Below are 24388 nucleotides of genomic sequence, written 5' to 3'. Positions count from 1 at the left end.
GCCAGTGCCACCCACTTGTTGCTAATTGCATGCCTGTCAAGTTACCAATGACTCCTTGGGGAGCAGTGATGCCCTGTGGACAGCAGTTCCCCTAGCCTTGCATGCAGGGTAATGGAGATGGATAACGTGTGTGATGGCTCTTCTCTTCTCAGGGTTCTAAAGAATAACAGCTTCGCCTGGGAAGGAGAATTAGAGAACTGTGTCCACAGCAAGGTGACGGGAAGCCAGCTGGCACATCCCAAGTATCAGCCAACTGCTGGCAGCTATCAGCTCCATTTTGCCGTGCAGCAACTGCAGCAGCAGAAGCTTCAGTCTCGACAGCTCTTGGAGCAGAGCCGAGCCCGGCACCAGGTAACTGAGACAAAAGTTGGCCTGAGAATGGCCACTGCTGGTTTCTACACCTGTGGGCTGGCTTGGAGCAGTTTCACTCCCAGGACATGGCACAAGGTTTTGTGGGGAGGAAGCACCGCTTGTGGGTTACGAGGATAGGACTGAACTTATATTCAGTGATTCTGATAGCCGCCTAATGCTGCTGTCCCTCTTGGCCTCCCTGCTGGATGGATCAGGATCCCTCTCTAGTTGGCTATCTGAGTGCTGCTCTTCACTGTCCTACCTAGTGCCTGAGTCACAGCCCAGCCTCATTGGGCCCAGAGATTCTTTGTCTGTAAATCCCATAGTTGTGGTGGCATGTGTTTGTGTCCACCAAGGGCACATGTGGTTTACCTATATGGGTGTCATTGCTACATTTGTGTGTCTCCATTCCCCAGAGTCTCATAGCTGTGTTGGCATGTATCTCTGCCCTGTAACATTGGTATCAGTGGTCTCTGTTTCGGCTGCAGCTTGACTAAATCCTTTCCCACACACTGCAGTACCCATGCACCAAACAATGAAGACTGATAGGAAAATGACTTCACCACAATGAAGACCAAACATTACCTGGATTGCTTTATTCCTGTGAGGGAATAAGGTTCATCTGTGCCAGGAATATTCTAAGAGCTTTGGATACACAATAGACACAGGTATAGAGCCTGAGCCCAGGCATGAGCTTCTCCCACACCTCCCAGGGCCCAATGGTGGCTCCAGGCACCATTGCTCCAAGCAGTCCGCCGGTCCTGCGGATTCGGCGGCAATTCGGCAGCAGGTATGCCGAAGCCACGGGACCGGTGGGTCTCCCGCAGGCAAGCCGCCAGGACCAGGGACCTCCCGCAGGCAAGCCACCGAAGGCAGCCTGACTGCCGTCCTCAGTTCAGCAAAAAAGTTGGGGCCGCCCCTGCCAGGGCCTGCTGAACACCCATCATTATCAGTCAGTGCAGCTAATGCTTCCTTTACTTGCTAGGCACTCAGCCATTTGGCACAGCGTCATTCCCTTGACACCATTGTAAGGGACAGAGGAAGACACAGTGCTGTCAAGGCAGGAAGAAAATGAAAATGACATAGGAACATAAGAACGGCCGTACCGGTCAGACCAAAGGTCCATCTAGCCCAGTATCCTGTCTACCGACAGTGGCCAATGCCAGGTGCCCCAGAGGGAGTGAACCTAACAGGCAATGATTAAGTGATCTCTCTCCTGCCATCCATCTCCATCCTCTGACAAACAGAGGCTAGGGACATCATACCTTACCCATCCTGGCTAATAGCCATTTATGGACTTCACCACCATGAATTTATCCAGTTCTCTTTTAAATTTTATCCAGTTCTCTCTCAATTCCTTGTGTCCTGTATGAGTCCCATGTAATGAATGGCAGTGTTTTGGTAGCTGGTCTGGAGCAGCATCTCCCCACCCTAGATGGAGACCCTGCAGGGGTTTATAAAGCACCAGTTACCTCATTTGTCATGAAGCGCAGGGTTTCCTTCATTTTGCTTGGTGTCTGAAACAGCAGGGGGGTTCTTCATGTGCTTGGACCTCCACTCAGCATAGATTGTTTGACCCAGGTTAGGGGGAGCTATTGGTATCTGCTGGGCAGTCTGGCAGGGATGGCCTCAAACACAAGCAAGAACTAAGTATGTGGGGCCCCCGCCCCCATATCAGGGGCATGAATTACTAGTTACTGCAGGGTCCCTAACAAACAGCTTAGGCTCAATTCCCACCATTCTGGGAGGGAAATCAGAGGGGGAGGCAACTTCTGTCTGAACTGTCCCCTTTCCTTCCCCAAACTCCTCTTCCCCCCCCTGCCACTTGCTACCCCTCTGAGCAGGAGTAGAGGACCCTTCTTTCATCTCTGTCCAAGGGGCTCTGGGTGGACAGCCGTGGCTGCTGCTGAGCATAGGGTAGCACTGCAAGTCGAGCTGGGCTGTGCCTGTGAAGAGGCTGGAGCTGACCATGGGGGCCTGGCTGAGCCCTCTTCTAATTGCCGACATTGAGCTGATGTTATTTTTGGCCTAGGGCAAAGCCATTACTCAGGAGTTTCTGTTAAAGTGATTCTTTGTTAAGCCTCCACTCTTCTCCCCCTCCCCCCGCCCCCCTTGAGCCGAACAGTTCAGAGCTGCAGTATCAAGGCCATTGCCATGCCACAGGCTCAGGCAGCTCTGAAATTGCCATTAATGAAGAAAAAGATTTGCTTAACACTCAGGGTATGTCTACACTGCAATTAGACACCCACGTCTGGCCCATACCAGCTGACTAAGGCTGACGCTCCTAAGCTAAGGGGCTGTTTAATTGCTGCATAGAGGTTCAGGCTGCAGCCAGAGCTTTGGGACTCTCCCACCTTGCAGGTCCTAGATTCCTGGCTTCAGCTCGACCCTGAACATCTACAGTGCAATTAAGCAGCCCTGCAAGCCTGAGTCAGCTGGCTCAGACCAGCTGCAGGTTTTTAATTGCAGTGTAGACATACCCTCAGACTTCCTTATATTGGAAGCCAAGTCTTAATAGAGTGTCTTGTCTTGTCTTTGCCTGGTGACAGACAGATCTCCCATCCCAGGCACAATTCCACTGACCTCTCCTGCTCAGTAGCCAGAGCACCCCTCTCAATCCTAACAGACTCACCATCCCCTCCCTACTACCACCTCCCTCTCCTGTTTACTCTTGCCTGCCCTGTCTTTGTCACTCACCACTGTTTGGCTCCCCCCACCTACCCTTACAACTCCCCCATCCCATTACCTCCTCCCACTCACTTTGGCCCAAGCCCCATCCCTCACTCCCTTCCACTCACAACTGCCTGGTCACCATCCTGCTCATTTTCACTGTGGCTTCCTGCCTTCTCCTCCCACTCACCATTATCTGTGCCTCCCCACTTCCTCTCCACTCACTGCACCTGGACCTCCACCACCTGCTCATTATCACTTGGGCCTTACCCATCTCCCACTCATTGTCACCCAGGCCTCCTACCTCCCTACCTGCTCACCATTGTCCAAGCCCCATCTCACTCCACTCGTTGTCTGTCTCCTCCCCCGGCCCCAATCCACTGTCCTGCTTGCTGCATCCAAATCCTCCTGCTTTTTTGCCATTTCACAATGCCTGGGTCTCACCTCTTTGCAATGATAAAACATCCTTATGCCAATGCTCTACTTCCACAATGACACCAATGGCTTGTGTGGAAAAAGCACATCAGGAAAGTATTTAATCACTGTAGCAGCTGGATATAAGGGGAGGAGCCAGGAACAGGTGACCAGCCCACTCTGCACACAACACAGTTTGGGAACCTCTGGCTTAAAACTTTTCCTTCTCTCTCTCTCTGTGTCTCTTTCCTTCCCCCATTCCTCACTTCCTTCATCTCGCTTTCTCCCTCTGTCCTCCCTTGCCGTACCTTAAATCTGCACTCACAAAAAGCCCTTTTCTGAGGTGTCATCTCATGCTGATGAGTTTTCCTCCATTCCTTTTCTCAAGCAGTCTGGCTTGGAGGTTGGGAATGAGAAGTGTTTATTGGCATCCTGAGGTAGGGCCCACAGAAAAAGACGGTTACTCACCTTTGTAACTGTTGTTCTTCGAGATGTGTTGCTCACATCCATTCCAGTTAGGTGTGCGCGCCGCGCGTGCACGTTCGTCGGAAACTTTTTACCCTAGCAACTCCAGTGGGCCGGCAGGTCGCCCCCTGGAGTGGCGCCGCCATGGCGCCCAATATATATCCCTGCCGGCCCGCCCGCTCCTCAGTTCCTTCTTGCCGGCTACTCCGACAGTGGGGAAGGAGGGCGGGTGTGGAATGGATGTGAGCAACACATCTCGAAGAACAACAGTTACAAAGGTGAGTAACCGTCTTTTCTTCTTCGAGTGATTGCTCACATCCATTCCAGTTAGGTGACTCCCAAGCCATACCTAGGCGGTGGGGTCGGAGTGAGAAGTCGCGGCATGGAGCACTGCAGTTCCGAAGGCCGCATCCTCTCTCGACTGCTGTACCAGGGCGTAGTGGGAAGCAAAGGTGTGGACCGATGACCAGGTCGCTGCCCGACAGATTTCCTGGATGGGCACACGGGCAAGGAAAGCCAGCGACGACGCCTGCGCCCTGGTAGAATGCGCAGTCACACGGCCCGTAGGGACATGGGCCAAGTCATAACAGGTTCTGATACAGGACGTAACCCACGAGGATAACCTCTGGGAGGAGATAGGAAGCCCTTTCATACGGTCCGCTACCGCCACGAAAAGCTGGGGGGATTTGCGGAAGGGTTTGGTCCTCTCTATGTAGAACGCGAGAGCTCTACGGACATCCAGCGAGTGGAGCTGCTGCTCCCTGCCTGAGGAGTGAGGTTTTGGGAAAAAAACCGGGAGGAAAATCTCTTGGTTGACGTGGAAGGCTGAGACCACCTTGGGTAGAAAGGCAGGGTGTGGTCTAAGCTGTACCTTATCTTTGTGGAAGACCGTATATGGGGGGTCTACCACAAGGGCTCGGAGTTCCGACACCCGTCTAGCTGAGGTGATAGCTACTAGAAAGGCAGCCTTCCAAGAGAGGTAAAGCAGGGAGCAAGTAGCTAACGGCTCAAAGGGGGGCCCCATGAGCCGGGACAACACCAGGTTAAGATCCCAGGTTGGAGCAGGGGGACGGACGTTAGGGAATAACCGTTCCAGCCCTTTAAGAAATCTCGACACCGTCGGGTGAGAAAAAACGGAGCGACCGTCCGCACCCGGGTGAAAGGTGGAGATAGCTGCCAGATGGACTCGCAACGACGATAAGGCCAGACCACGTTCTTTGAGGGACCAAACATAGTCTAAGATTTCGGATACCGAAACTTCCATAGGGCGGAGATTTCTCTCTACGCACCAACAGGAGAAGCGTTTCCATTTTGCCGAATATGTGGCTCTTGTGGACGGTTTCCTGCTGCTCAAGAGCACCTCTCTCACAGGCGTGGAGCAGCGCAGCTCGGAACCAGTTAGCCACGCAGGAGCCACGCCGCTAGGTGCAGCGACTGCAGGTCTGGGTGACAGAGAGACCCGTGGTCCTGGGTAATCAGGTCCGGATGAAGGGGCAGGGGAACTGGGTCGGCTACGGCCAAGTCTAGCAGCATGGTGTACCAGTGCTGTCTGGGCCATGCCGGGGCCACCATGATCACACGAGCCCTGTCTCTGCGCACCTTCAGGAGGACCTTGTGAACCAGAGGGAACGGAGGAAACGCATAGTACAGGTGGGTCGACCACTGGATGAGGAAGGCATCCGCTATCGACCCCGGCTCCCTGCCCTGAAAGGAGCAGAACGCTTGGCACTTCCTGTTCCCCTTGGACGCAAAGAGGTCCACCCGGGGATAACCCCACCTCCGGAAAATGGAGAGAGCGACGTCCGGGCGAAGGGACCACTCGTGTGACAGGAAGGATCTGCTCAATCGATCCGCCAGCGTGTTCCGTACTCCGGGAAGGAAGGAAGCCCTGAGGTGAATGGAGTGGGCTACGCAAAAGTCCCAGAGTCGTATCGCCTCGAGGCACAGGGAGGAGGACCTGGTGCCGCCCTGCTTGTTGATATAATACATGGTCATCATGTTGTCCGTGAACACGGCTACACAACGACCCTGAAGCTGATGACAAAACGTTTGGCAAGCAAGGCGGACCGCTCTCAACTCCCTCATGTTGATGTGTAGCCCCACCTCCTCCTGGGACCATAGGCCCTGCGTCCGCAGGGTCCCTAGGTGGGCCCCCCAGCCTAGATCTGAGGCATCCGTTGTCAGGGATACCGAGGGCTGAGACGGGTGAAAGGGAAGACCCGCACACAATACGGACTGGTCCAACCACCAGCCGAGGGAATCTAAGACCTTCTGGGGGATTGTGATTAACATGTCTAACGGTTGCCTTGGCCTGTAATGACTGATAAGCCACAGCTGGAGAGGCCTCATGCGGAGCCGAGCGTAGTCGGTCACAAAAGTGCACGCCGCCATGTGGCCTAACAGGGTTAGACATGTCCTCACTGACGTCAACGGGGCTGACCGCAAGCGTTGAACGATCGCCGCCATGGTCTGGAACCGCTGCCGAGGCAGCGAGGCCCTGCCCACAGTGGCGTCCAGGACGGCCCCGATAAATTCCACCTTCTGAGTGGGCCTCAGGGTGGACTTGTCTGTGTTTATCAAGAGGCCCAGACTCGCAAACATGCCGGTGATCACACGGACATGGCTGTTCACCTGCTGTTCCGACGTGCCCCGAATCAACCAATCGTCCAGATAAGGGAACACGTGGACACGGTTGCGCCGAAGATGCGCCACGACAACTGCCATGCATTTTGTAAACACCCTCGGGGCCGTGGACAGGCCAAACGGGAGGACCGCAAATTGATAATGACGAGCCCCCACAACGAAGCGGAGGAAGCGTCTGTGGCGCGGCCAAATGGCAATGTGGAAATACGCGTCCTGCATGTCGAGGGCGGCGTACCAGTCTCCCGGATCCAGGGATGGAATAATGGTCCCCAGGGATACCATGCGGAACTTCAACTTCACGAGGTATTTGTTGAGCTCTCGCAGGTCGAGGATAGGCCTGAGGCCCCCCTTGGTCTTGGGGATCAGAAAGTAGCGGGAATAAAACCCCTTGCCTTTCTCGTTTTCGGGAACCGCCTCTATAGCTCCTTTGCTGAGGAGCGTCTGCACCTCCTGCCGAAGGAATTGCTCGTGAGAGGGGTCCCTGAAGAGGGACGAGGAAGGAGGGCGGGAAGGAGGAAACTAAACAAACTGCAGGCGGTACCCCGTCTGCACCACGCTTAAGACCCAGCGGTCTGATGTTATTTGGGACCACGCCGGGAGGAAAAACGAAAGGTGGTTGGAAAACGGGGGGGAAGGATCCATAGGGGAAACTGTTACTGCGCCCTCGAGCGCCCCTTCAAAATGAAGGCTTAGGACCAGGCGGGGGTTTTGAGGAGCCTTGGTTCTGTCCCCCTTGGTTCCCCGACTGCCTGCGCCTCCCGTTCCTGCCGCGGCGCCTGTAAAGGTCCTGCCGCTGGCGGAACTGGGAAAACGGCCTGCGTTGTTGTTGTTGTTGTTGTTGTTGTTGTGGCCGGAAGGGTCTACGCTGCGTCACGGGAGTGTGCATCCCGAGGGACCGCATAACGACTCGGTTGTCTTTCAGACTCTTGAGTCTGGGGTCTGTTTTGTCAGAAAACAGGCCCTGGCCTTCGAAAGGAAGGTCTTGTATAGTATGCTGGAGTTCCGGCGGAAGGCCGGAAACCTGCAGCCAGGAGATGCGACGCATCGTAACTCCTGACGCAAGGGTACGGGCAGCCGAGTCCGCAGCGTCCAAGGAGGCTTGCAAGGCCGTGCGTGCGACCTTCTTGCCTTCGTCCAAGATGGCCGTGAACTCTTGGCGAGCATCCTGTGGCAGCAGCTCCTTAAATTTGTCCACTGCCACCCAGGAATCAAAGGCATATCTGCTCAGCAGGGCCTGCTGGTTGGAGACCCTGAGCTGCAGCGCCCCAGCCGAATACACCTTACGGCCAAGGAGGTCCATCCGCCTGGCCTCTCTGGACTTGGGGGCCGGAGCCTCCTGGCCGTGACGCTCCCTATCGTTCACCGATTGCACTACCAGTGAACCGGGAGTGGGGTGAACATGTAGATATTCATAGCCCCTAGAAGGGGCCATGTACTTTCTCTCGACTCCTTTCGCTGTCGGAGGGATGGAGGCCGGGGACTGCCAGATAGTATTGGCATTGGCCTGGATGGTCCGTATGAAGGGCAGGGCGACCCTGGTGGGAGCATCAGAAGAGAGGATGGTAACAATTGGGTCCTCTATCTCCGAGACCTCCTCTGCCTGCAGATTCAGGTTTTGAGCCAATCGCCTGAGGAGGTCCTGGTGCGCTCTAAGATCCAGCGGGGGGGGACTGTTGGAGGAGGTACCCGCCACCGCCTCATCCGCGGAGGAGGATGATGAGACCCCAGGCACAATAGTGTCCAACTGAGGGTCTTCCTCAGCCCTCGCCTCTGTGTCCGGAGCCACAGCGGAGTCCTGCTGTTTGGACCCTTCGTCCCCTTCCGGGGAGTGAGGGGGGCGAGACAAGGAGGCTTCAGGGGCCCTACGCTCCGCAGTCGCCGGCCTAGCAGGGAGCTGCTGGGGGCCCTGGGCCTGATGGTACGCCCAGGGTGTCCAGAATCCCCACTGTTGTGGGCCTTGGTCCTGCAGCGGCGGATCAGCAAACAGCGCCGCCTGCCGGTCGGTGCCCAGCGCATAGCCGCTGTCCGTCTGGGAGGATACGGACGGCTGCCTCGAGGGCCACGGTGGGGCCGACCCTGGATAGTACGGGTCTGCGCGGGCCGGCACGGAGGATCGTCTCGGTGCCGGGGACCGGTGCCGGGAGTCATATCGGTGCCGGGATCGGGACCGGGACCGGGATCTGTCACGGTGCCGGGCGCCGCTTCGGTGCCGGGCGCCGCTTCGGTGCCGGGACCTACTACCAGCTCGGTGCCGGGAGATCGACCGGGACCGGGACCTGCCACCAGCTCGGTGCCGGGAGGTCGACCGGGACCTGCCACCAGCTCGGTGCCGGGAGGTCGAGCGAGACCGGGACCGGGACCTGCCACCAGCTCGGTGCCGGGAGGTCGACCGGTGCGGCGAGTAGCGTCGGGACCTGCTCCTGGAGTCGCGGTGCCGGTGTCGACTGGAGCCTGACCGCGACCGTCTCGATGCCGACCGGTGCCGCGAGTGCGACCGGTACCGCTGAGGGGAGCGGTGCCGGGACTGCGAGCGGCGTCGGGATCTGGAGCACCCAAGACGTCGGGACCTGGATCGGGAACGACTGACTGTCTGTGGGCGGTGCCGACATCATGGGCTTGCCTCTGGACGCGACCCGCACCGGAGGTACCGGGGGTGGCAGCCGAGTAGGCTCCGTCAGGGCAATAAGGTCCCGAGCCGAGGCGAAGGTCTCCGGTGTGGATGGGACCACTATCTCAACCCCAGATCTCATGGGGGAGCTCGGCGGCACCGGACTCAACGGACCCGCCGGGCCCGGAGTCAACGGTGCTGACGGTGCCGGCGGCGCCGCGGCCGATGTCGAGGCCGGGCGCTCTAGCCGGGTCTGCCTGGCCGGAGTATCAGACTTCGACGGCCTTGGCTCTGATTCCAGTGCCGGAGAGGGTCGGTGCCGAGGAGTCTTCTCGGTGCCGGAGCGATCCGGTGCCGGTGCCGATACCACGGCCTGCGAAGCCGTCGGGTCAAGTGCCGCCTCCATCAGGAGAGTTCGGAGCCTTTGATCCCTCTCCTTCTTTGTCCTCGGCTTAAAGGCCTTACAGATGCGGCACTTGTCAGATCTGTGCGATTCCCCGAGGCACTTCAGGCACGCTTCGTGGGGATCGCTGGTAGGCATGGGCTTCTTGCAGGCCGCACACTGCTTGAAGCCCGGCGAACCAGGCATGAGCCCGGTGCCGGGTGCCGGGAAGGGCTAAGCCCCCGGCGAAAAAGTACTTTACAACTAATTAACTTAACTATCAACTTAACAAACTATTTAACAACTGTAATGGAACTAGAGAATAACAATAGATAACGATAGATAACTAGGAGAGCTAGGGACGTGGAGGACAGCTATGCCGCGCTCCACAGTTCCAACGACCGACACGGCGGTAAGAAGGAACTGAGGAGCGGGCGGGCCGGCAGGGATATATATTGGGCGCCATGGCGGCGCCACTCCAGGGGGCGACCTGCCGGCCCACTGGAGTTGCTAGGGTAAAAAGTTTCCGACGAACGTGCACGCGCGGCGCGCACACCTAACTGGAATGGATGTGAGCAATCACTCGAAGAAGAACGATGTGTTCTCGCAGGCAGGGTGCCTGGGGTTGGGGTAGGTCATTGGGTAGCATCAATGGGTCTTTCACAGCCTTCCTCACATTGCTGAGGGCTCCCTATGTACTGCACACTCACAGTGCTGGGAGGGCAGCCTGGACACAACCAACTCTTGTTGCTCTGATCCAAGAAAATTCATTGCACAAAGCCAGAAAAATTCCGCATTCATCTGGGAGTTGCTCCTGCTTCTCAGAGCACTTACAGCACTGTGTGTAATGTGGGGGAGGGGAGAGAAGACTGGCAGGAGAATTTGGAGACTCTATCAGCACAGCCTTGGGGAATGGTACAGAGGAGAATAAGACCTTCACCTCAGACCTCTGAGTTTAGAGAAGTGCAGCACACCAGCCTCCAGGTTCCCTGGCTTTGGGTTCACCTCTTCTAATAGGTCCTGAGTTCTTCCCTCAGAACCTTAATCAGGGTCGAGAAGTTGTACTAAATCTAATTTTATTCATTTTCCAGACTGTCCAGTTCCTGGTCCCTGGCACCCTTGATTCTGTGGTCCTGTCAACAGGACACTGGACTGAGACTCAGGAGGGGAAGGGGAATAACAATATAGACAATTTATATACAAGTCAACTTGATTCACTGTAGGCAACCATTTGGCTCTTAAAGAGCAATTTAAATTTGGAAAAGATTGGTCCTTTTTGGAGGAGCTCAGGGATATTGTACCATTCATAGGGCGCTGCATGGGAGAAGGCACAAGGGTGATTGTGTGAGAATTTGACAGACGGAGGAGGTTGGGAGCACTGGCTGAGTGAAGGGGACAGAGACCCAACATGAAGCTTGACAAGGAAGGATAAGTAGGGAGGGGCAGAGTTATGTAGAGCTTTGAAGGTGATGACAAGAAGCTTAAATCTGATACTGGAGTGGTTCAAGGAACAGGAGTTACATGATCAAACCAACAGGAAAGGAAGAAAGTTTATCAGCAGCAACATTTTGTATGGACCGAAGGGAGCGATGAGTGACATGATCTGACCTGGATGTTGTTACCAAAGATGCCCTTGCTTAGGCAATTAAATGATCAGTGTTTACTTTCTGATTGTTCCCTCTACTGGAGAGATGCCACTAATTGTCATGGAGGCTTCTCCTCCCCTCTGTAGATTTGTTCTGTCTGCTTAGCCTGTATCTATTGTATGTGTGTGGGCAGCTACTAGATCTAGAGCTTTATCCCAAACATTGCATATGGGAAATGGGAAATATGCTAAATTAAAACAACCCTAGTTCAGTCATATAGTGAAATGATCCCTATCAGTGCAGCCTTGTGTCAGAAAGGGGCAGATAAGACATTCAACAAATGATAATGAGTATTGGGGTCACTCATGGTTACAGTTTCAGTCAGTAATTTAAACAGTTTTCTGATATAAATACTGTGTCCAGTTCATCCCCGGTTGCTAAATATTTCCTCTCTCCCCTTATACCTTTCAGAAAGTTGCATGGTCCCAAGTTAGTTGGTGCCTAGCTAAGCTAAGGAGATTTAACTTTCCCCATAACTAATTGATTGTATTCTTTTCTGGATGTCCTCTAATTTGCCAGTGTCTCATTGGGAATGTGGGCATTCAAAGAAAGTGTGGCTGCACTGGAACTCCCCCACTCCTTGCTCTGGGATGCAAGGCCTCTCTGAGAGGAGCCTAACATGCATTGACCATTTTTGCTACCGTGTTGCATTAAAGACTAATTAGCTCCCTCCCTCCATCTTCATCCATTTCTTTTTCCCAGCTTTCTCCCTTGGATTATTTTTTCTGCACATGTGTTAACTGCAGTTTTCCAAGGTGAATCAAATTTTTATTTGCTACCTGTGGGGTCATATCTTTAGTTTATGTACAGCAGAACCTCAGAGTTACGAACACCAGAGTTACAAATCACCAGTCAACCACCCACCTCATTTGCAACCGGACGTACGCAGTCAGGCAGCAGAGATGAAAAGAAAAGCAAATACTGTACAATACAGGACTGTGTTAAACATAAACTACTAAAAAAGGGGGAAGCTTTAAAAAAGAGTTTTGACAAGGTAAGGAAACTGGTTTTATATTTGTTTCGCTTAAATTAAGATGGTTAAAAGCAGCATTTTTCTTCTGCATAGTAGTTTCAAAGCTGCATTAAGACAATGTTTAGTTGTAAACTTTTGAAAGAACAACCATAATGTTTTGTTCAAAGTTACAGACATTTCAGAGCTCTGAACAGCCTCCATTCCCAAGGTGTTTGTAACTCTGAGGTTCCACTGTAAAATAAAACAACTCCACTGAAGTCAGTGCTGGTATGTTGATTTATACCACCTGAAGTGCTGCCCCCATGTTTCTAATCTCGTTTTATTTATTTATTTATTTATGGCAGCATACACAATGTGCTGAATGCTTTGCAAATATATAATAAAACCCAGTTTGTGTCCCCAAAAGCTCACAGTTTAAGAAAACAAACTTCGTACAAAGGTTTGGGTAGAAGGAGAAAGCATACAGTCAGTTTATTTTAACATATATCAAGACAGTCCCTCTCCTGAATAGTTCACAAAGCAGGACCCACTGTACTGTAATTTGTGAATTCTATTAACATGCTCACCTTTTCCTAGAGCATTAATGAAGTCCTTACATCAGATTGGCCCTTACACTGACCACCCTGGTTCCACACTAGAGTTCCCTTTCCACAACTCAGTATTTTGCCAATTATCATTACTTTTGCCCCTTTGTTTAGTCACTCAGCCAGTTTTCTGCCATATCCACGCTGATTTGACTGAACTTTGTGAACAAATGTAATAGAAAACTGTAGCAAATGCTTTACAAACATCTAAAACCCCACCAAATTTTACCCACTTATTTTGTAATTCTGTCCCAAAAGGCAAATATGTTTGTCTCGTGAGCTAATCTTTATAAATACTCGTTTCTGCTTATTGCTTATGATTCTGTCATTCTCAGGCTTAGTGATTATTTATTGATTTGACTGTCAGCATTTGTTCCATTACTTTGCTAGGGATAGATGTTGGATATATGGGAGGGTAAGTGGCAGGATCCTTCTTATTTCTGTTTTTGAAGATCATTAGCATAACTGTTTTAGTTAAAACTTCTGGTACCTCCTCACTTTAATTGTGAGTAGGTACAGGAAGCTGGTTTCTGCTTGCTGATACCTTACCATGTGCCTCACCGTGACTGGCAGGTTGTACTTGTGACATTTTCTAATTAAAAAGCATTCTTTTTGTGCAGCTATCATTCTGTTTGTACTTTGTTTCTGTATAAAATGAGGAGAGGTGTGAGCTATTGGTGTGAGCACAGGACTGAGACCCAGGAACTCCTGAGTTCTAACTCTAGCTCTGAGGGTGACTCCATCTGTGGCAGGTCACTTGCCCTCTCTGTGGCCCAGAGTGCCCACCTATAAAATGGGGTTAATACTCCAGACCTGTCTTCCAGGAGTGTTGCGGGGATTAATTAGCTAAAGTTTTTGCAGTGTTTTGAAGATGCAAAGTCCTGTACTGTGCTAAATATTATGCAGATTTGTGCCCCTCGGAACCTTCCACAGGGGAGGGCATGGGTCTCCTCAGCAACCAGTCCAAATCTCCAGCATTGTGAGCCCTGGTCAGGATGTTTCCCTTAATAAAGTAATAACTGTTGGGTACTGGATGCTCCTGGGCTGTTTATATCAAAGCTTCTTCCATGCTTCAGTTCTCCCTAGAGCTGGACTCTGTGGATCCTGAATGATGAGGGCTCTCCTTCATGTGTGTATGTGCTGAAATCTCTTCCCATCCCTTTCTCTGTCTGGCCTCCCCTGCTGCCCTTTGTTTGCACAGTAGCTTCTTCTGGTTTCCCGCCCCGCCCCCATAGGGTTCACAGCAGGACAGCATGCTTTGTAGCTGGATCCAGAAGCCATGGTCAGTCTCAACCCTAGTCTCTACACCCTGGCTGCGGTGGAAGGCAGCCAGAATCTCACAACAGTGTGGAGACAGAGGCCTTTCAGAAGTCTGTTGTCCCCAAGCAAAACAGACCTAACCTTCCCTTAGGCAGGTCTCGGCCCTGCCTCTGATGATCAGCCTGTGTTATAAGAATTCTTGTTTATTCTTCCTCCTGAGTGACTGACCTTCTTGCCTGAGTATGTTTGGGGAGGTGACATAGACTGTACAGAGCAAGAGGTTTGCAAACTCTAGGTGTCAGGATTTTAGTAACAAGGGAAAAGCACTTTTGAAAAAAAATTATTGTGCGTGGCATCAAATGGGATGCAGTGAGGAGAGGTCTCAGGGTCAGGGGAGGAAAGCACAGTGAGTGGGGAAACTCCATCCCTTCCCTGATAATATGATAGGCTCTCAGCTGTACTGGACTAAGCCAAGAGTGTGGTATTTACTGCCTTCCCCCTGACTTGTCATTTATAGTTATGCCTGCTCAGGAATCCAGGATCAAAATGGAGCTGCAGGACATGGAGAGGTTAATGAGGAGTAGAAAGCTCAGCAGATCTTGTCAGTGAATTGTAGTGGAAAAGGCCTGGTTTGGCTCTCACGTTCCCCTTTCTCCCCCAGGCTCTGCCTGTCAGAAACTCCCTCCCACACGAGTGCCCTGCCATTTGCCAGAGAATTGTGGGGGAGAGGGGCTTTTCCTGTCTTTATGCTGGGACTCTGCCAACCCTCAGATTGTGGTTTTCTCTGGAGCCTGGAGCCCACTCACTATGCCTCTGTGTGTTCCTCACCAGAGAAAGAAACTCAGGACAAATGCAACCAAGTGCACTGAAGCCTCACCCTTTCCCAGAAGACTGGCTAGTGCTCACCCTTTCCTCTCATCTTTCATAACAGACTCTTCACCACTAAGCCACATGGCTATAATTCGCTGCTTTGAACTGGGGATCTAACTAAGCAGCTTTGAAGAAAGATAAGGCAGAGTTCCAGGCAGGTTGCAACTTTTTAAAGAGAATTGAGTGCTGCTTTGAATCCGGGCAGAGAGCCATTCCCTTGCTCTGCCACCTGTGTCCTTGTTCTTTAGTGCCTTGCAGTGCACAGGCTATTTTGCCCCATCTCCCAAACCTTCAGCATATCTCTCCCTTCGTGACTGGCAACCTTCCTCTCTCCCCAAAGCATCCCCAGAGCCTCAGTCAGGGAGAAATCCTCTTTATCAGTTGCCCTCTTAGTGCTCTTTGCTTCTGTGAGGGTAATTTAGGGCTTCCTATTAGACTCATAGACTCTAGGACTGGAAGGGACCTCGAGAGGTCATCGAGTCCAGTCCCCTGCCCTCATGGCAGGACCAAATACTGTCTAGACCATCCCTAATAGACATTTATCTAACTGACTCTTAAATATCTCCAGAGACGGAGATTCCACAACTTAGCTCAAAGACTAGTGGGAAGTTGGATATGGGAGTCAGTGTTGTAGCACCTGCTGTGTTGTGCCACAGTAGTAGAGTTTGTCGGCATTTCTAGAACTAACCCTGACTTTCCAAAACTGTAGAATTTTGCTATAAAAACTCCTTCATGGAATCAGTCACCCTCAGTTTGTATCTATCTCTGAGACTGTCCCAGGAGCCTTCTAGTTAGGTGGTCCCCTTCACCAGGCTGGGGCTCTGTCTTCCCAGGCAAGGCTCCTCACCACATGGGTTCTCCCAGTGGAGTTGCAAAGGGAAAATAACCAATTCCTGTATCTTGTTTTCTACCAGGCTCTTTTTGCCAACCACCCACCATCCAGCTCCGCCAATATATCCATGCCAGCTGATTCTGGTGCCCGCAAGACATCAAGTGCCATTTCCAGCATCCAGAAGTCAACTAGTTCACATAAAGTGATGCCATCCCAGAGTACATCCTCTCACCTGGTCCCCAAGCCTCCAGCCAATCATAGGCAGGGAGTGGTCAGAAAAGTGGCAGCCCAGAGGATTTCCAAGTAAGTTTTCCCTGTGCCAGAGAAATCTATGAGGAAGGCATAGGGGGGAGGGATAGCTCAGTGGTTTGAGCATTGGCCTGCTAAACCCAGAGTTGTGAGTTCAATCCTTGAGGGGGCCATTTGGGGATTGGTCCAGCTTTGAGCAGGGGGTTGGACTAGATGATCTTCTGAGGTCCCTTCCAACCCTAATAATCTATAATTCTATGAACACATTGCCAATAAGTGTTTTTGATAGAGATCCTTTGGGGCTTTCTTCCTGAATTGAGACCTTGGAAGAATCTGGACTTGATACACTGGAGTAGTTGTACCCTAAAATGGAGCTTTACCTCAGAGTGTAAGTAGGGCCATAGCTTCATACAAATATGGAGACATAGAAATTGCCATACAGGATCGGAGAAGTGGGCTACCTAGGCCTCTACCCTGTCTCTGACAATGGGGAGTGGCAGGTGCTTCTTGGGGGAGCAAGACTGCAGTAACAAGTTGTGTTAGAAGTGCATGGACAGAACTGTGCTGGAGAAGCTGGTAGATTTCTTGCCTGCACTGTGCCTGTCCCCCAGAACTATCCATAATGGGCTCAGCTGCCTATAGGAGAAGTTTCTTCCTAACCCCATCAGCTAGTGGTTGGTTTGTCCCGAAGCATGAGAGTTTGTATCTCCATGTATGCTTTATGTATATTTATGTCATTTCCCACATAAATGTCCAATGCTATTTGAACCCTACTAAGCTTTTGGCCTAGGACCTATCCTGTGGTAGTGAGTTCCACAGATTAGTTATGAGCTGTGTAAAAACAAAAAAAATCCTTTTGTCAGTTTCAAGTTTGTGGCCTTTTAATTTCCTTAAGCATCCCCTTGTTCCTGTGTTATGAGAGGGTAATTTTATCTGTACAATTCATTGTTATATCTCTCTGTATCATGCCCCCTTTCATTCTTCTTCTCTGTAGACTGAAAAGTCCCCATCTTTGCAATGTGTCCTCATATTGAAGTCTCTCCAACCCTTTTCCTTACCCGTCTTTGGACTTGTTTTAATCTCTAAAACTCTGATGTGGGGGAAACCACATTTATAACCCCCTCCCCTCAGTTCTGTTTGATTCCTGCCAGATTCTCTGACTCCTCACATCCCCTTCCGTATTTAAGAGAGAAGCTTTAATAAAAAGTAGTTATTTTTCCAAAAGCCCCCCTGTGGAAGTGCTCAGGTGCAGAATAGAGGTGCATTGGCAATGCTGTGGTTGGGGGGCTGAGGGAGCAGGACTGGAGTAGCAAGGTGTTTTGGAGGAACAGGGGCAGAGGTGCTGGAGAAGCTGGTATATTTCCTGCCTGCACAATGTCTATGTTGAGATAAAATTCATCCCCCAAAACTATTTAAAAAGAAAACAGGACATTAGCAGGATTGGTTGACACAGTGAGGGTGGCTGTGATCATGAGGTCTGGCAGGTCTGTGCTGGTGAATTCACCATCTGATTCCCTTTGTGCTGGGGTGGCTCATGTTAGTACAGGTGACAGGCCGTGTCAGTGGGTTCCTTTGCTGGGCAGCAGGGATGTGTATTTGAAGATGCCGGTGTGCTGTGCTCACTTGTTGGCAGAGAGAATGTTTATCCTTGTGAGGTGGAATGGCAGCTTCTTGGACAGACTTTACTTCGCTGCATTTTTGTGGTTTCTGCTCTGTGACAGGCAGGAGTGTGGGAAAACCGGAAAAAGCTCAGCACCAAAAATGCACAGAAAGGGGAGGGGGAGGGAGGAGCAGAAGATTCCTGCAAAATTTCTGAAACGTAATCCAAGTATCGAAGGCTGCAAGGAGCCACTCCGGAAATACTTTCTGAGTTGCCTTTCGGACTCCAGGACAAGGCTCCAAACCCATTCTTGCCATTCACGTGATCTCACAATAATATTTTTTCACTTACATGGAAAGAAGCAGTGTCCAGCTATTCTTCTACCATACTGGAAGCTGACCATTTTCAAACCACTGTCTGTCCATCCTACCTAATCTATCCATCCAAAGCAGAGAAAGACCGGAGGTACCATGTACAAAGCAGGGTGAATGGAGGAAATTCTTCCTCAAAGAATCACAGAGATTAGAGATTAAAAAGATGTCTTCCATGCTTCAGTCAATTCTCTCCATTCTCCAGCTCTTCTGTACAGAGATTCTCTGATGCTATGTTCAGCCTGCTTTTAAATAACTCCAGTAGCAGGAATTCCGTCACTTCGCCTGGGAGACAATACAAGAGTCTAATCAACCTTATTGCTAGGAAACTTCTCCTGATGTGCAGCCCAGATTTTTCCTTTGGTTTGTTTCATCCTGCTGCTCATGGATACTCCTTCCAGAAAACCCTCTCCCTCCTAAATACAGTGCTTGACATCCTTTGAATCCTCTCCTTCCCATCTTCAAGGTTCCTAGTTATAGTTATACGTACTGAGATTTCTTTAACCTCTCCTCATGTAGTAGTCCTACCCACCAAGGTGTCAGTCATCTCATTTTACTTATTGGACCCTCTCCTATTTGTCAATGTTACGCTTGTGTTGAGGTGGAATTGTAATATTCCAAAAGTGGTTATATCCGAAAGTAAAACTACCACATCCCTAGTCAATGACATGATACTGTGCCTCTTTACATAAAACACAGTGTATCATTTGCTTTTGGGCTGCCATAAGGGATTTCCAGCACATCCCTAATTTGCTGTCCACCATCTCCCTTAACTCTGTCTTGACTACTTTCCAGGCCTCCTTCCTCCCAAGAGATCTCAGCCCTGCCTATTTCTTTTAATGGAATATACTGACTTTCATTCACTGAGGGAAAGTCTCATTTTAATCATTCCAATCCTAATGATTCTGTGATTCATTTTTCTAATTTCTCTAAGACCATTTTATTCTCTGTCTCTGCTGTTTGTAGCTTAATATAATCACATTTCCTTTTCAAAGCTGTTTTTAGAGTTTCCTCCAGGCTGTGTAGGCAATTTTGTCTCCCTGAACCATCTCTTCCTTGCAAGTATGATCATCTCACTCAGCCAGCACATATGGTGTCCAGAAGAGCAGGAGAAGCATGAGAGCGGGAAACCTCAGCTACAAACAAGATAGAGATTCTAAAGATGAACATTACTGGCTCATTTAGTAACTCAGGACACAAAAGAAAAAAGTAATGGAACAATCAGACAAGCAAGGCTTGTCTTTTTTCTATTCCTGTTCCGTTTTCTTTTCTCAGTCTCCCAGTTTGGGAAAGAGGAAGGGTGTCCTTGTTGTGGTTGTGTCTAAGGCAGACTCCTTACTAAGGTAATGGAGCAGAAAACTGGGGCCTACATTAAGGTATGGGAAAAGACCATGGCACTGAAAGGAACTGTTTAAAGTGCAGCTTTGTTAGAAATGTGACTCCATAAAATGGTCTCATGGGTTCCATGTTTGTCTCTCAATAATTTCCAGATTAAATGTGCTCAGATTACAAATAGAAAGATGGCTTTTCTAACTGCTAGCACCGCAAACTTGTCCTGGATTCCAGGAGTCAAGCTGGGTTCTTTCCATCCTGTACGCTATCATCAGTAATGGTGGTTCTGCAGGCCAAAATTATATCCTTTGTTGGGGTCATCCAGGTGTTACCAAGGGCAGAATTTGGAGACAGTGAGATCACACTGTCATTGAAGCAGCATTTATAAATAGTGGGGTCAGGCAGATGTCACTGAGGGCAGCACTTGGTCTGCAGAACTTTCATTACAGATGATGATGTGCAAAGCAGAAATATATCAGCTTGACTTTCAGAGCCTAAAGTGAGTTGGCATGATTGGTAGATAGGAAAAAAAAAATTCCACTTGTAATCTCGGAACATTTGGTTTGGAGTGACTGAGATACAATAAATATGAAATGCTACAATGCTATTTTTAACAGTTGCTATTCTGAGAACTGCTTTTTAAAACCAGAACTGTGACAGCACCAGGTAAAACAGAGCCTTGAAAAGCTAGTGAGCAGAACCATCATTCAAAGAAAAGAACACTGCAGACAAGGGAGAGAAAGCACCAAGTGGAGAAAAGAAACCATACAATTCATGGCACCAGCATGCATAGAGCCTAGGGAGACCCATAGGCCGGTCTTTGGCCAACTGTTGACTGACAGAACCTGATTGTGATGTTGATCAGCGTAGCACAATCTCGTGTATTGAGCTTTTGTGTTAATGCTATTTCCCAATATTCCCATTCAGACACCAGCTCTGACTGATTGTTCCCTGTAGCCAGTAGTACTGTGGCTCAAAGAAAATGAAGTTGATTAGTATGTCAAATATCCATTCCCAAAAAGAATCCTTCTGCACTATTATTCTTTTATATATTTACTTTGTGTGGTACCAGCATTATCTGCGAAAGGTTCAAGAGTTCTGCACTGTCATAACCAACGCAGGAACAAGGAGGAGATAATGCCTTTCTTCAGGCTTCTGCAAATCCACCTCAGAATCGGGTGGAGTCCTGAATGCAATCTGATATTGGCTATAGCCAGCTGCCTTAGCAAGGACTGGCCAACCCTGGCATATATGCAGAAATCAGAGGAGGTGGCTGCAGAGAGAGCTCTGCAAATCACTTTGGTTCTGGTTTGAACCCTATCCTTCCCATGTTTGTTTATTCCTTGGCAGACATGAAGTGTCTCAAGTGTGCTGGGTGTATCTCACACAAAAGCAAAGTGCCCACCGTGGAGAGGATAGACAGCAACAGAGGAAGCATACGGTTGTTATTGGGACCCCTTTCACTTTCTGCTACTGCTGCACAGAGGCGTGCTTGTTGTTTTAGCTCCTGAATGCCTGGGTTAATCAGGCAGCTTGACCCTTCGACATTTTTTGGGAGCTGTATCAGTGCATCTGAGAGAAGTGCCTTGATTTAACACACTGACACAGCTGGGCTCACTAGGTCTGCAGCTCTTAGCCCTTGGCCAGCCTCACATCATACACACAGACACACATGGAGAAGCACCCAATCCAAGAACAACAAAGAGGAACAAGCCCTACTGGCACTGGCTCGTCACATCTGGTGCTGTCCTCTGGTCGAACCTCAGTTCTTGTATTATGTGAATTTTCTGGGATCAGTTCTGTTCCCCTTACCCCATTAGTTTCCCAAGAATAAGTTGTAACAAAGAGGGTCAACATTTAGATCCCCCATAACCCGTAGAAGAGCAGCTCCCTCTAGATCTGCAGTCTGTGCCAGACAGCTTAGAAGAAAGTGAAGGATGTCAGCTCCCATTCCAAGGCAGTCATCAGGCTAAGAGAGAATCAAGGCACTGATGAGAGTTTATGCAAAGGTGAGAATGGAGAAAGGGCAGTTTTAGAGACATTAAACAGGAAGAAAAAGCAGAACTTAGCAAGAGAAGGACTGGTGGGGAGAAGAACCAAAGTTGACAGACACTGAGGCCTGGAAAAGGGGAAAGACATTGAAGTTGTCAGGCAACCCAGGGATGGAGAAGAGAGGAATTGGAAGGAAAGATAATCAGTTCAGTTTGGGAAGTATGAACGACAGTGGGACCTCTAAGAGGACACGAGAGAATTTGAGATGTGAGAATAAATAGATGGCAAGGGATTGGGGCAAAGATGTAGATCTGAGAATCATCTGCATAGAGGTGATATTTGAAACTGCAGGAGTAGACGAGTTTACAGAGAGAAAGAGTCTGTAGAAAAAGAAGATGGCGGGCAGGTGTGTGGGATGCCACCAGAGAGAGAGAGTTCTGTTTAATTGCAGTTATGGATAGAAGCATGATCCTCCCGCCCTCGGCTCTACACGTGTCTTAGTGTCACATCTGCAGACTTTACTGACACAACATCTTTTTATCTATTAGTCCTGCAGACTTCACACAGCTACAGGAGTGAGCTGGATTCGACTCTGACTCATGCAGCACTGACAGAATCGGCAGCTAAATTATGAGTGCAGAATCTTTATGTAAGAGGCAGAAAGAGTGCAGCTGGGCTGTCTGGTCCTGGCTGAAGTTTGCAGCATTGGCAGTAAGAAACCATGGGCACAGTGGATCCAGAACTATCCTGAAAACAATAAACATGGAATCCAGCATGTCATTTGACAATAGCATTTAAGACTATGACTGAGCTAAGGCAAAGGTTGTTCCATGCAAATGTCATATCAGAGCCCTCTCCACAGGATCCCAATTTACTCCATGCAACCCAGCTGAGAAAAATACAGGTGCCCCTGCCTGGCCATACAGCTGTCAGGAGCACCTTTCTGGCAACTTACTGACTGAAATCTGAAGACAAAAAGTGTCATTCAACAATTCAGACGTTGCTCACATGTGCCTGAGTCTGTTAGTCATCAGCACATCACATGGGGATTGGAGAGTACTATTCTTATCGCTGAGGAGAGCTGAAAGTTATTATGAACTTGTGCAGCAGAGGGGAGTCAGGGGAGGAGGAGGAAGAATTGTGAAAGGCACAGGAGTGCTGAGCAGGAGAGTCTGGAGTGACCAGAATAGAAAGTCAGGAGGGCCATGAAGTAGTCAGAAAGGATAGAGACAGAGAGCCAGGAGGCGGAGTCAGGAGGGATCAGGGAGAGAGGGAGGAGCAGTGAGAAGGGAATAGATTCATAGATTTTAAGGCCAGAATGGACCATTATGATCATCTAGTTTGATCTAGAGTTCTCTGTGAGTTAATCCATTTTCAAGCAGGAGAAAGTGCTAATCTCACTATGAGAGTGATACTCCCCTGATAAAGGAAGCACAGTTGAACCGCACAAAGGCCAAGAGGATTTATTCTCTTTGTGCCCCAAACTTTTGTACTAACTGCAAACGGCCCTGAAGGGGCATCTGCTTTATGAAGTGCGTAAGGATTGGATTTTTCTTGTGTGTCACTCTCAGCTTACAGCTCAGTGACTCTGTGTGCTTCCCCAGCTGGAGTCAGCGTGTGAGATCCTGATCTTAGCTTTGAACACAGCCCTCTCTGTAACCTCCCTCCCTGTGTGTGGTAGTGTCCTACCAAATGGCTTAACAAAGATGTTCTTCGAGTGCTTGTTCACGTCGATTTCAATCAGGTGTGTCCGTGCCGTGTGCATGGTTGTCAGAAACTTTTCCCTTGGCACCTCCCGTCAGCTCGGCTAGGGAGCCCCCTGGAGTGGCGCCTTCATGGCGCTCAATATATAACCCTACTGACCTGACCCCCCTTCAGTTCCTTCTTACCATTCGTGGCGATACTGGAACTGCGTTCACTTGCTTGCAAGTGCTCCCTTAGCCTAGTGCCTAGTTCTTCGTAGTTTTAGTGATTAGTGTTGTTAGTATAGGTAGTAGTAGAGATTGGTGACTGGGATCATTTGTATCCCATCACCCTGCCTTGGGCTGCAAGGCATGCTGCAAGCCCAGAGGTTTAAGTCTTGCGGTGTTTGCCGGAAGTCTGTGCCAATAGTGACCCTCATGACTTGTGCCTTAGGTGCTTAGGGGAGGCGTATCAGTCAGAGCACTATAGATTTATAAGGATTTCAAGCCTAGAACCAAGAAGGAGCGGGACTTCTGTTTAAAACAACTATTGATGGAAGCTGCACTCCATCCTGTGGCACCAGATCGCCCATCCCCAGGCTTGAGTTTGTTGGTTCAAAGTGCCCCGGCATCGGTCTGCAACTTGGTGCCAATGAAGGACTCTGGCGGGAGGGACCCTCAGAACTGGAAATCCCCGGCACCACAGCAAAGAGCAGTGCCCTGGTATCACTCCATGTCTCTGGGGCCACACGAGGCATAAGAAGACAGACAGAGGGTACTCTCCCTCAGAGGGCCTGCGAGATGATCAGGGGATGCTCTGCTGCTCCAAAGGAAAGACTCAGACACCAAGCAGCTGGTACCGTTGAGTCCGGCACTTAGTGACTCTCCTGCAGGGCAGTGCCTGGTGGAGGTGTTGGAGCAACCCTCCGCCTCGGACACTTTTTGAGGCTTCTAAGGATCTCATTGAAATTATGGCGCCTCAACTATCAGAGAGAAGCCTCTGGCACCACCTAGATTGGTACCATCTAGAGGCAAGTCCTTGTCCCCGTTCCCAGCACCATTCCTGATCCGCATCCCCACAACACCACTCCCCAGCACCATCCATGGTACAAGTTCGCATGGCACCAGGTGAGAGGAAATCTACATCTTCGACATTGAGGGGTCAGTGCTGATCTAGGAAACCCTCAGAGGATCGGCACCATCCTACGGCACCAGGGCGCAGCAGCTGTTCCCCGGCACTGTATTTGCGGCACCGGTCTCATTCAAGGGACAGCCAGTTCCCATCCTCGACGGGGTCACCGTGACACTGATCCCCAACCTCTTCTTCACAGCACCAGCCACTGGCACAGTGGTCATCTGCACCACCTTGGTCATTGCCCTCGGACTCCAAGACAAATCATTTATTCAAGGCGCAGTAGGCATAGGTCCAGGAAGCTCTGAAGAGACGTCAAAACAGCATGGCAG

The 24388-nt window shown here is 50.3% G+C and overlaps 1 protein-coding gene across 1 annotated transcript in view; it reads left to right on the top strand.

The window, feature by feature from the left end:
• Positions 1-24388, top strand: part of TTLL5 (tubulin tyrosine ligase like 5) — a 254241-nt gene that overhangs the window by 188860 nt on the left and 40993 nt on the right. The window contains 2 exon segments of the mRNA XM_030559099.1: positions 153-351; positions 15781-16001. Of these exon segments, the coding sequence (XP_030414959.1) occupies positions 153-351; positions 15781-16001 (420 nt within the window).

Source organism: Gopherus evgoodei, chromosome 4 (genome assembly GCF_007399415.2).
Source record: "Gopherus evgoodei ecotype Sinaloan lineage chromosome 4, rGopEvg1_v1.p, whole genome shotgun sequence".
Taxonomy (NCBI): Eukaryota; Metazoa; Chordata; order Testudines; family Testudinidae; genus Gopherus; species Gopherus evgoodei.
This window is presented reverse-complemented; position numbering and strand designations above follow the sequence as displayed.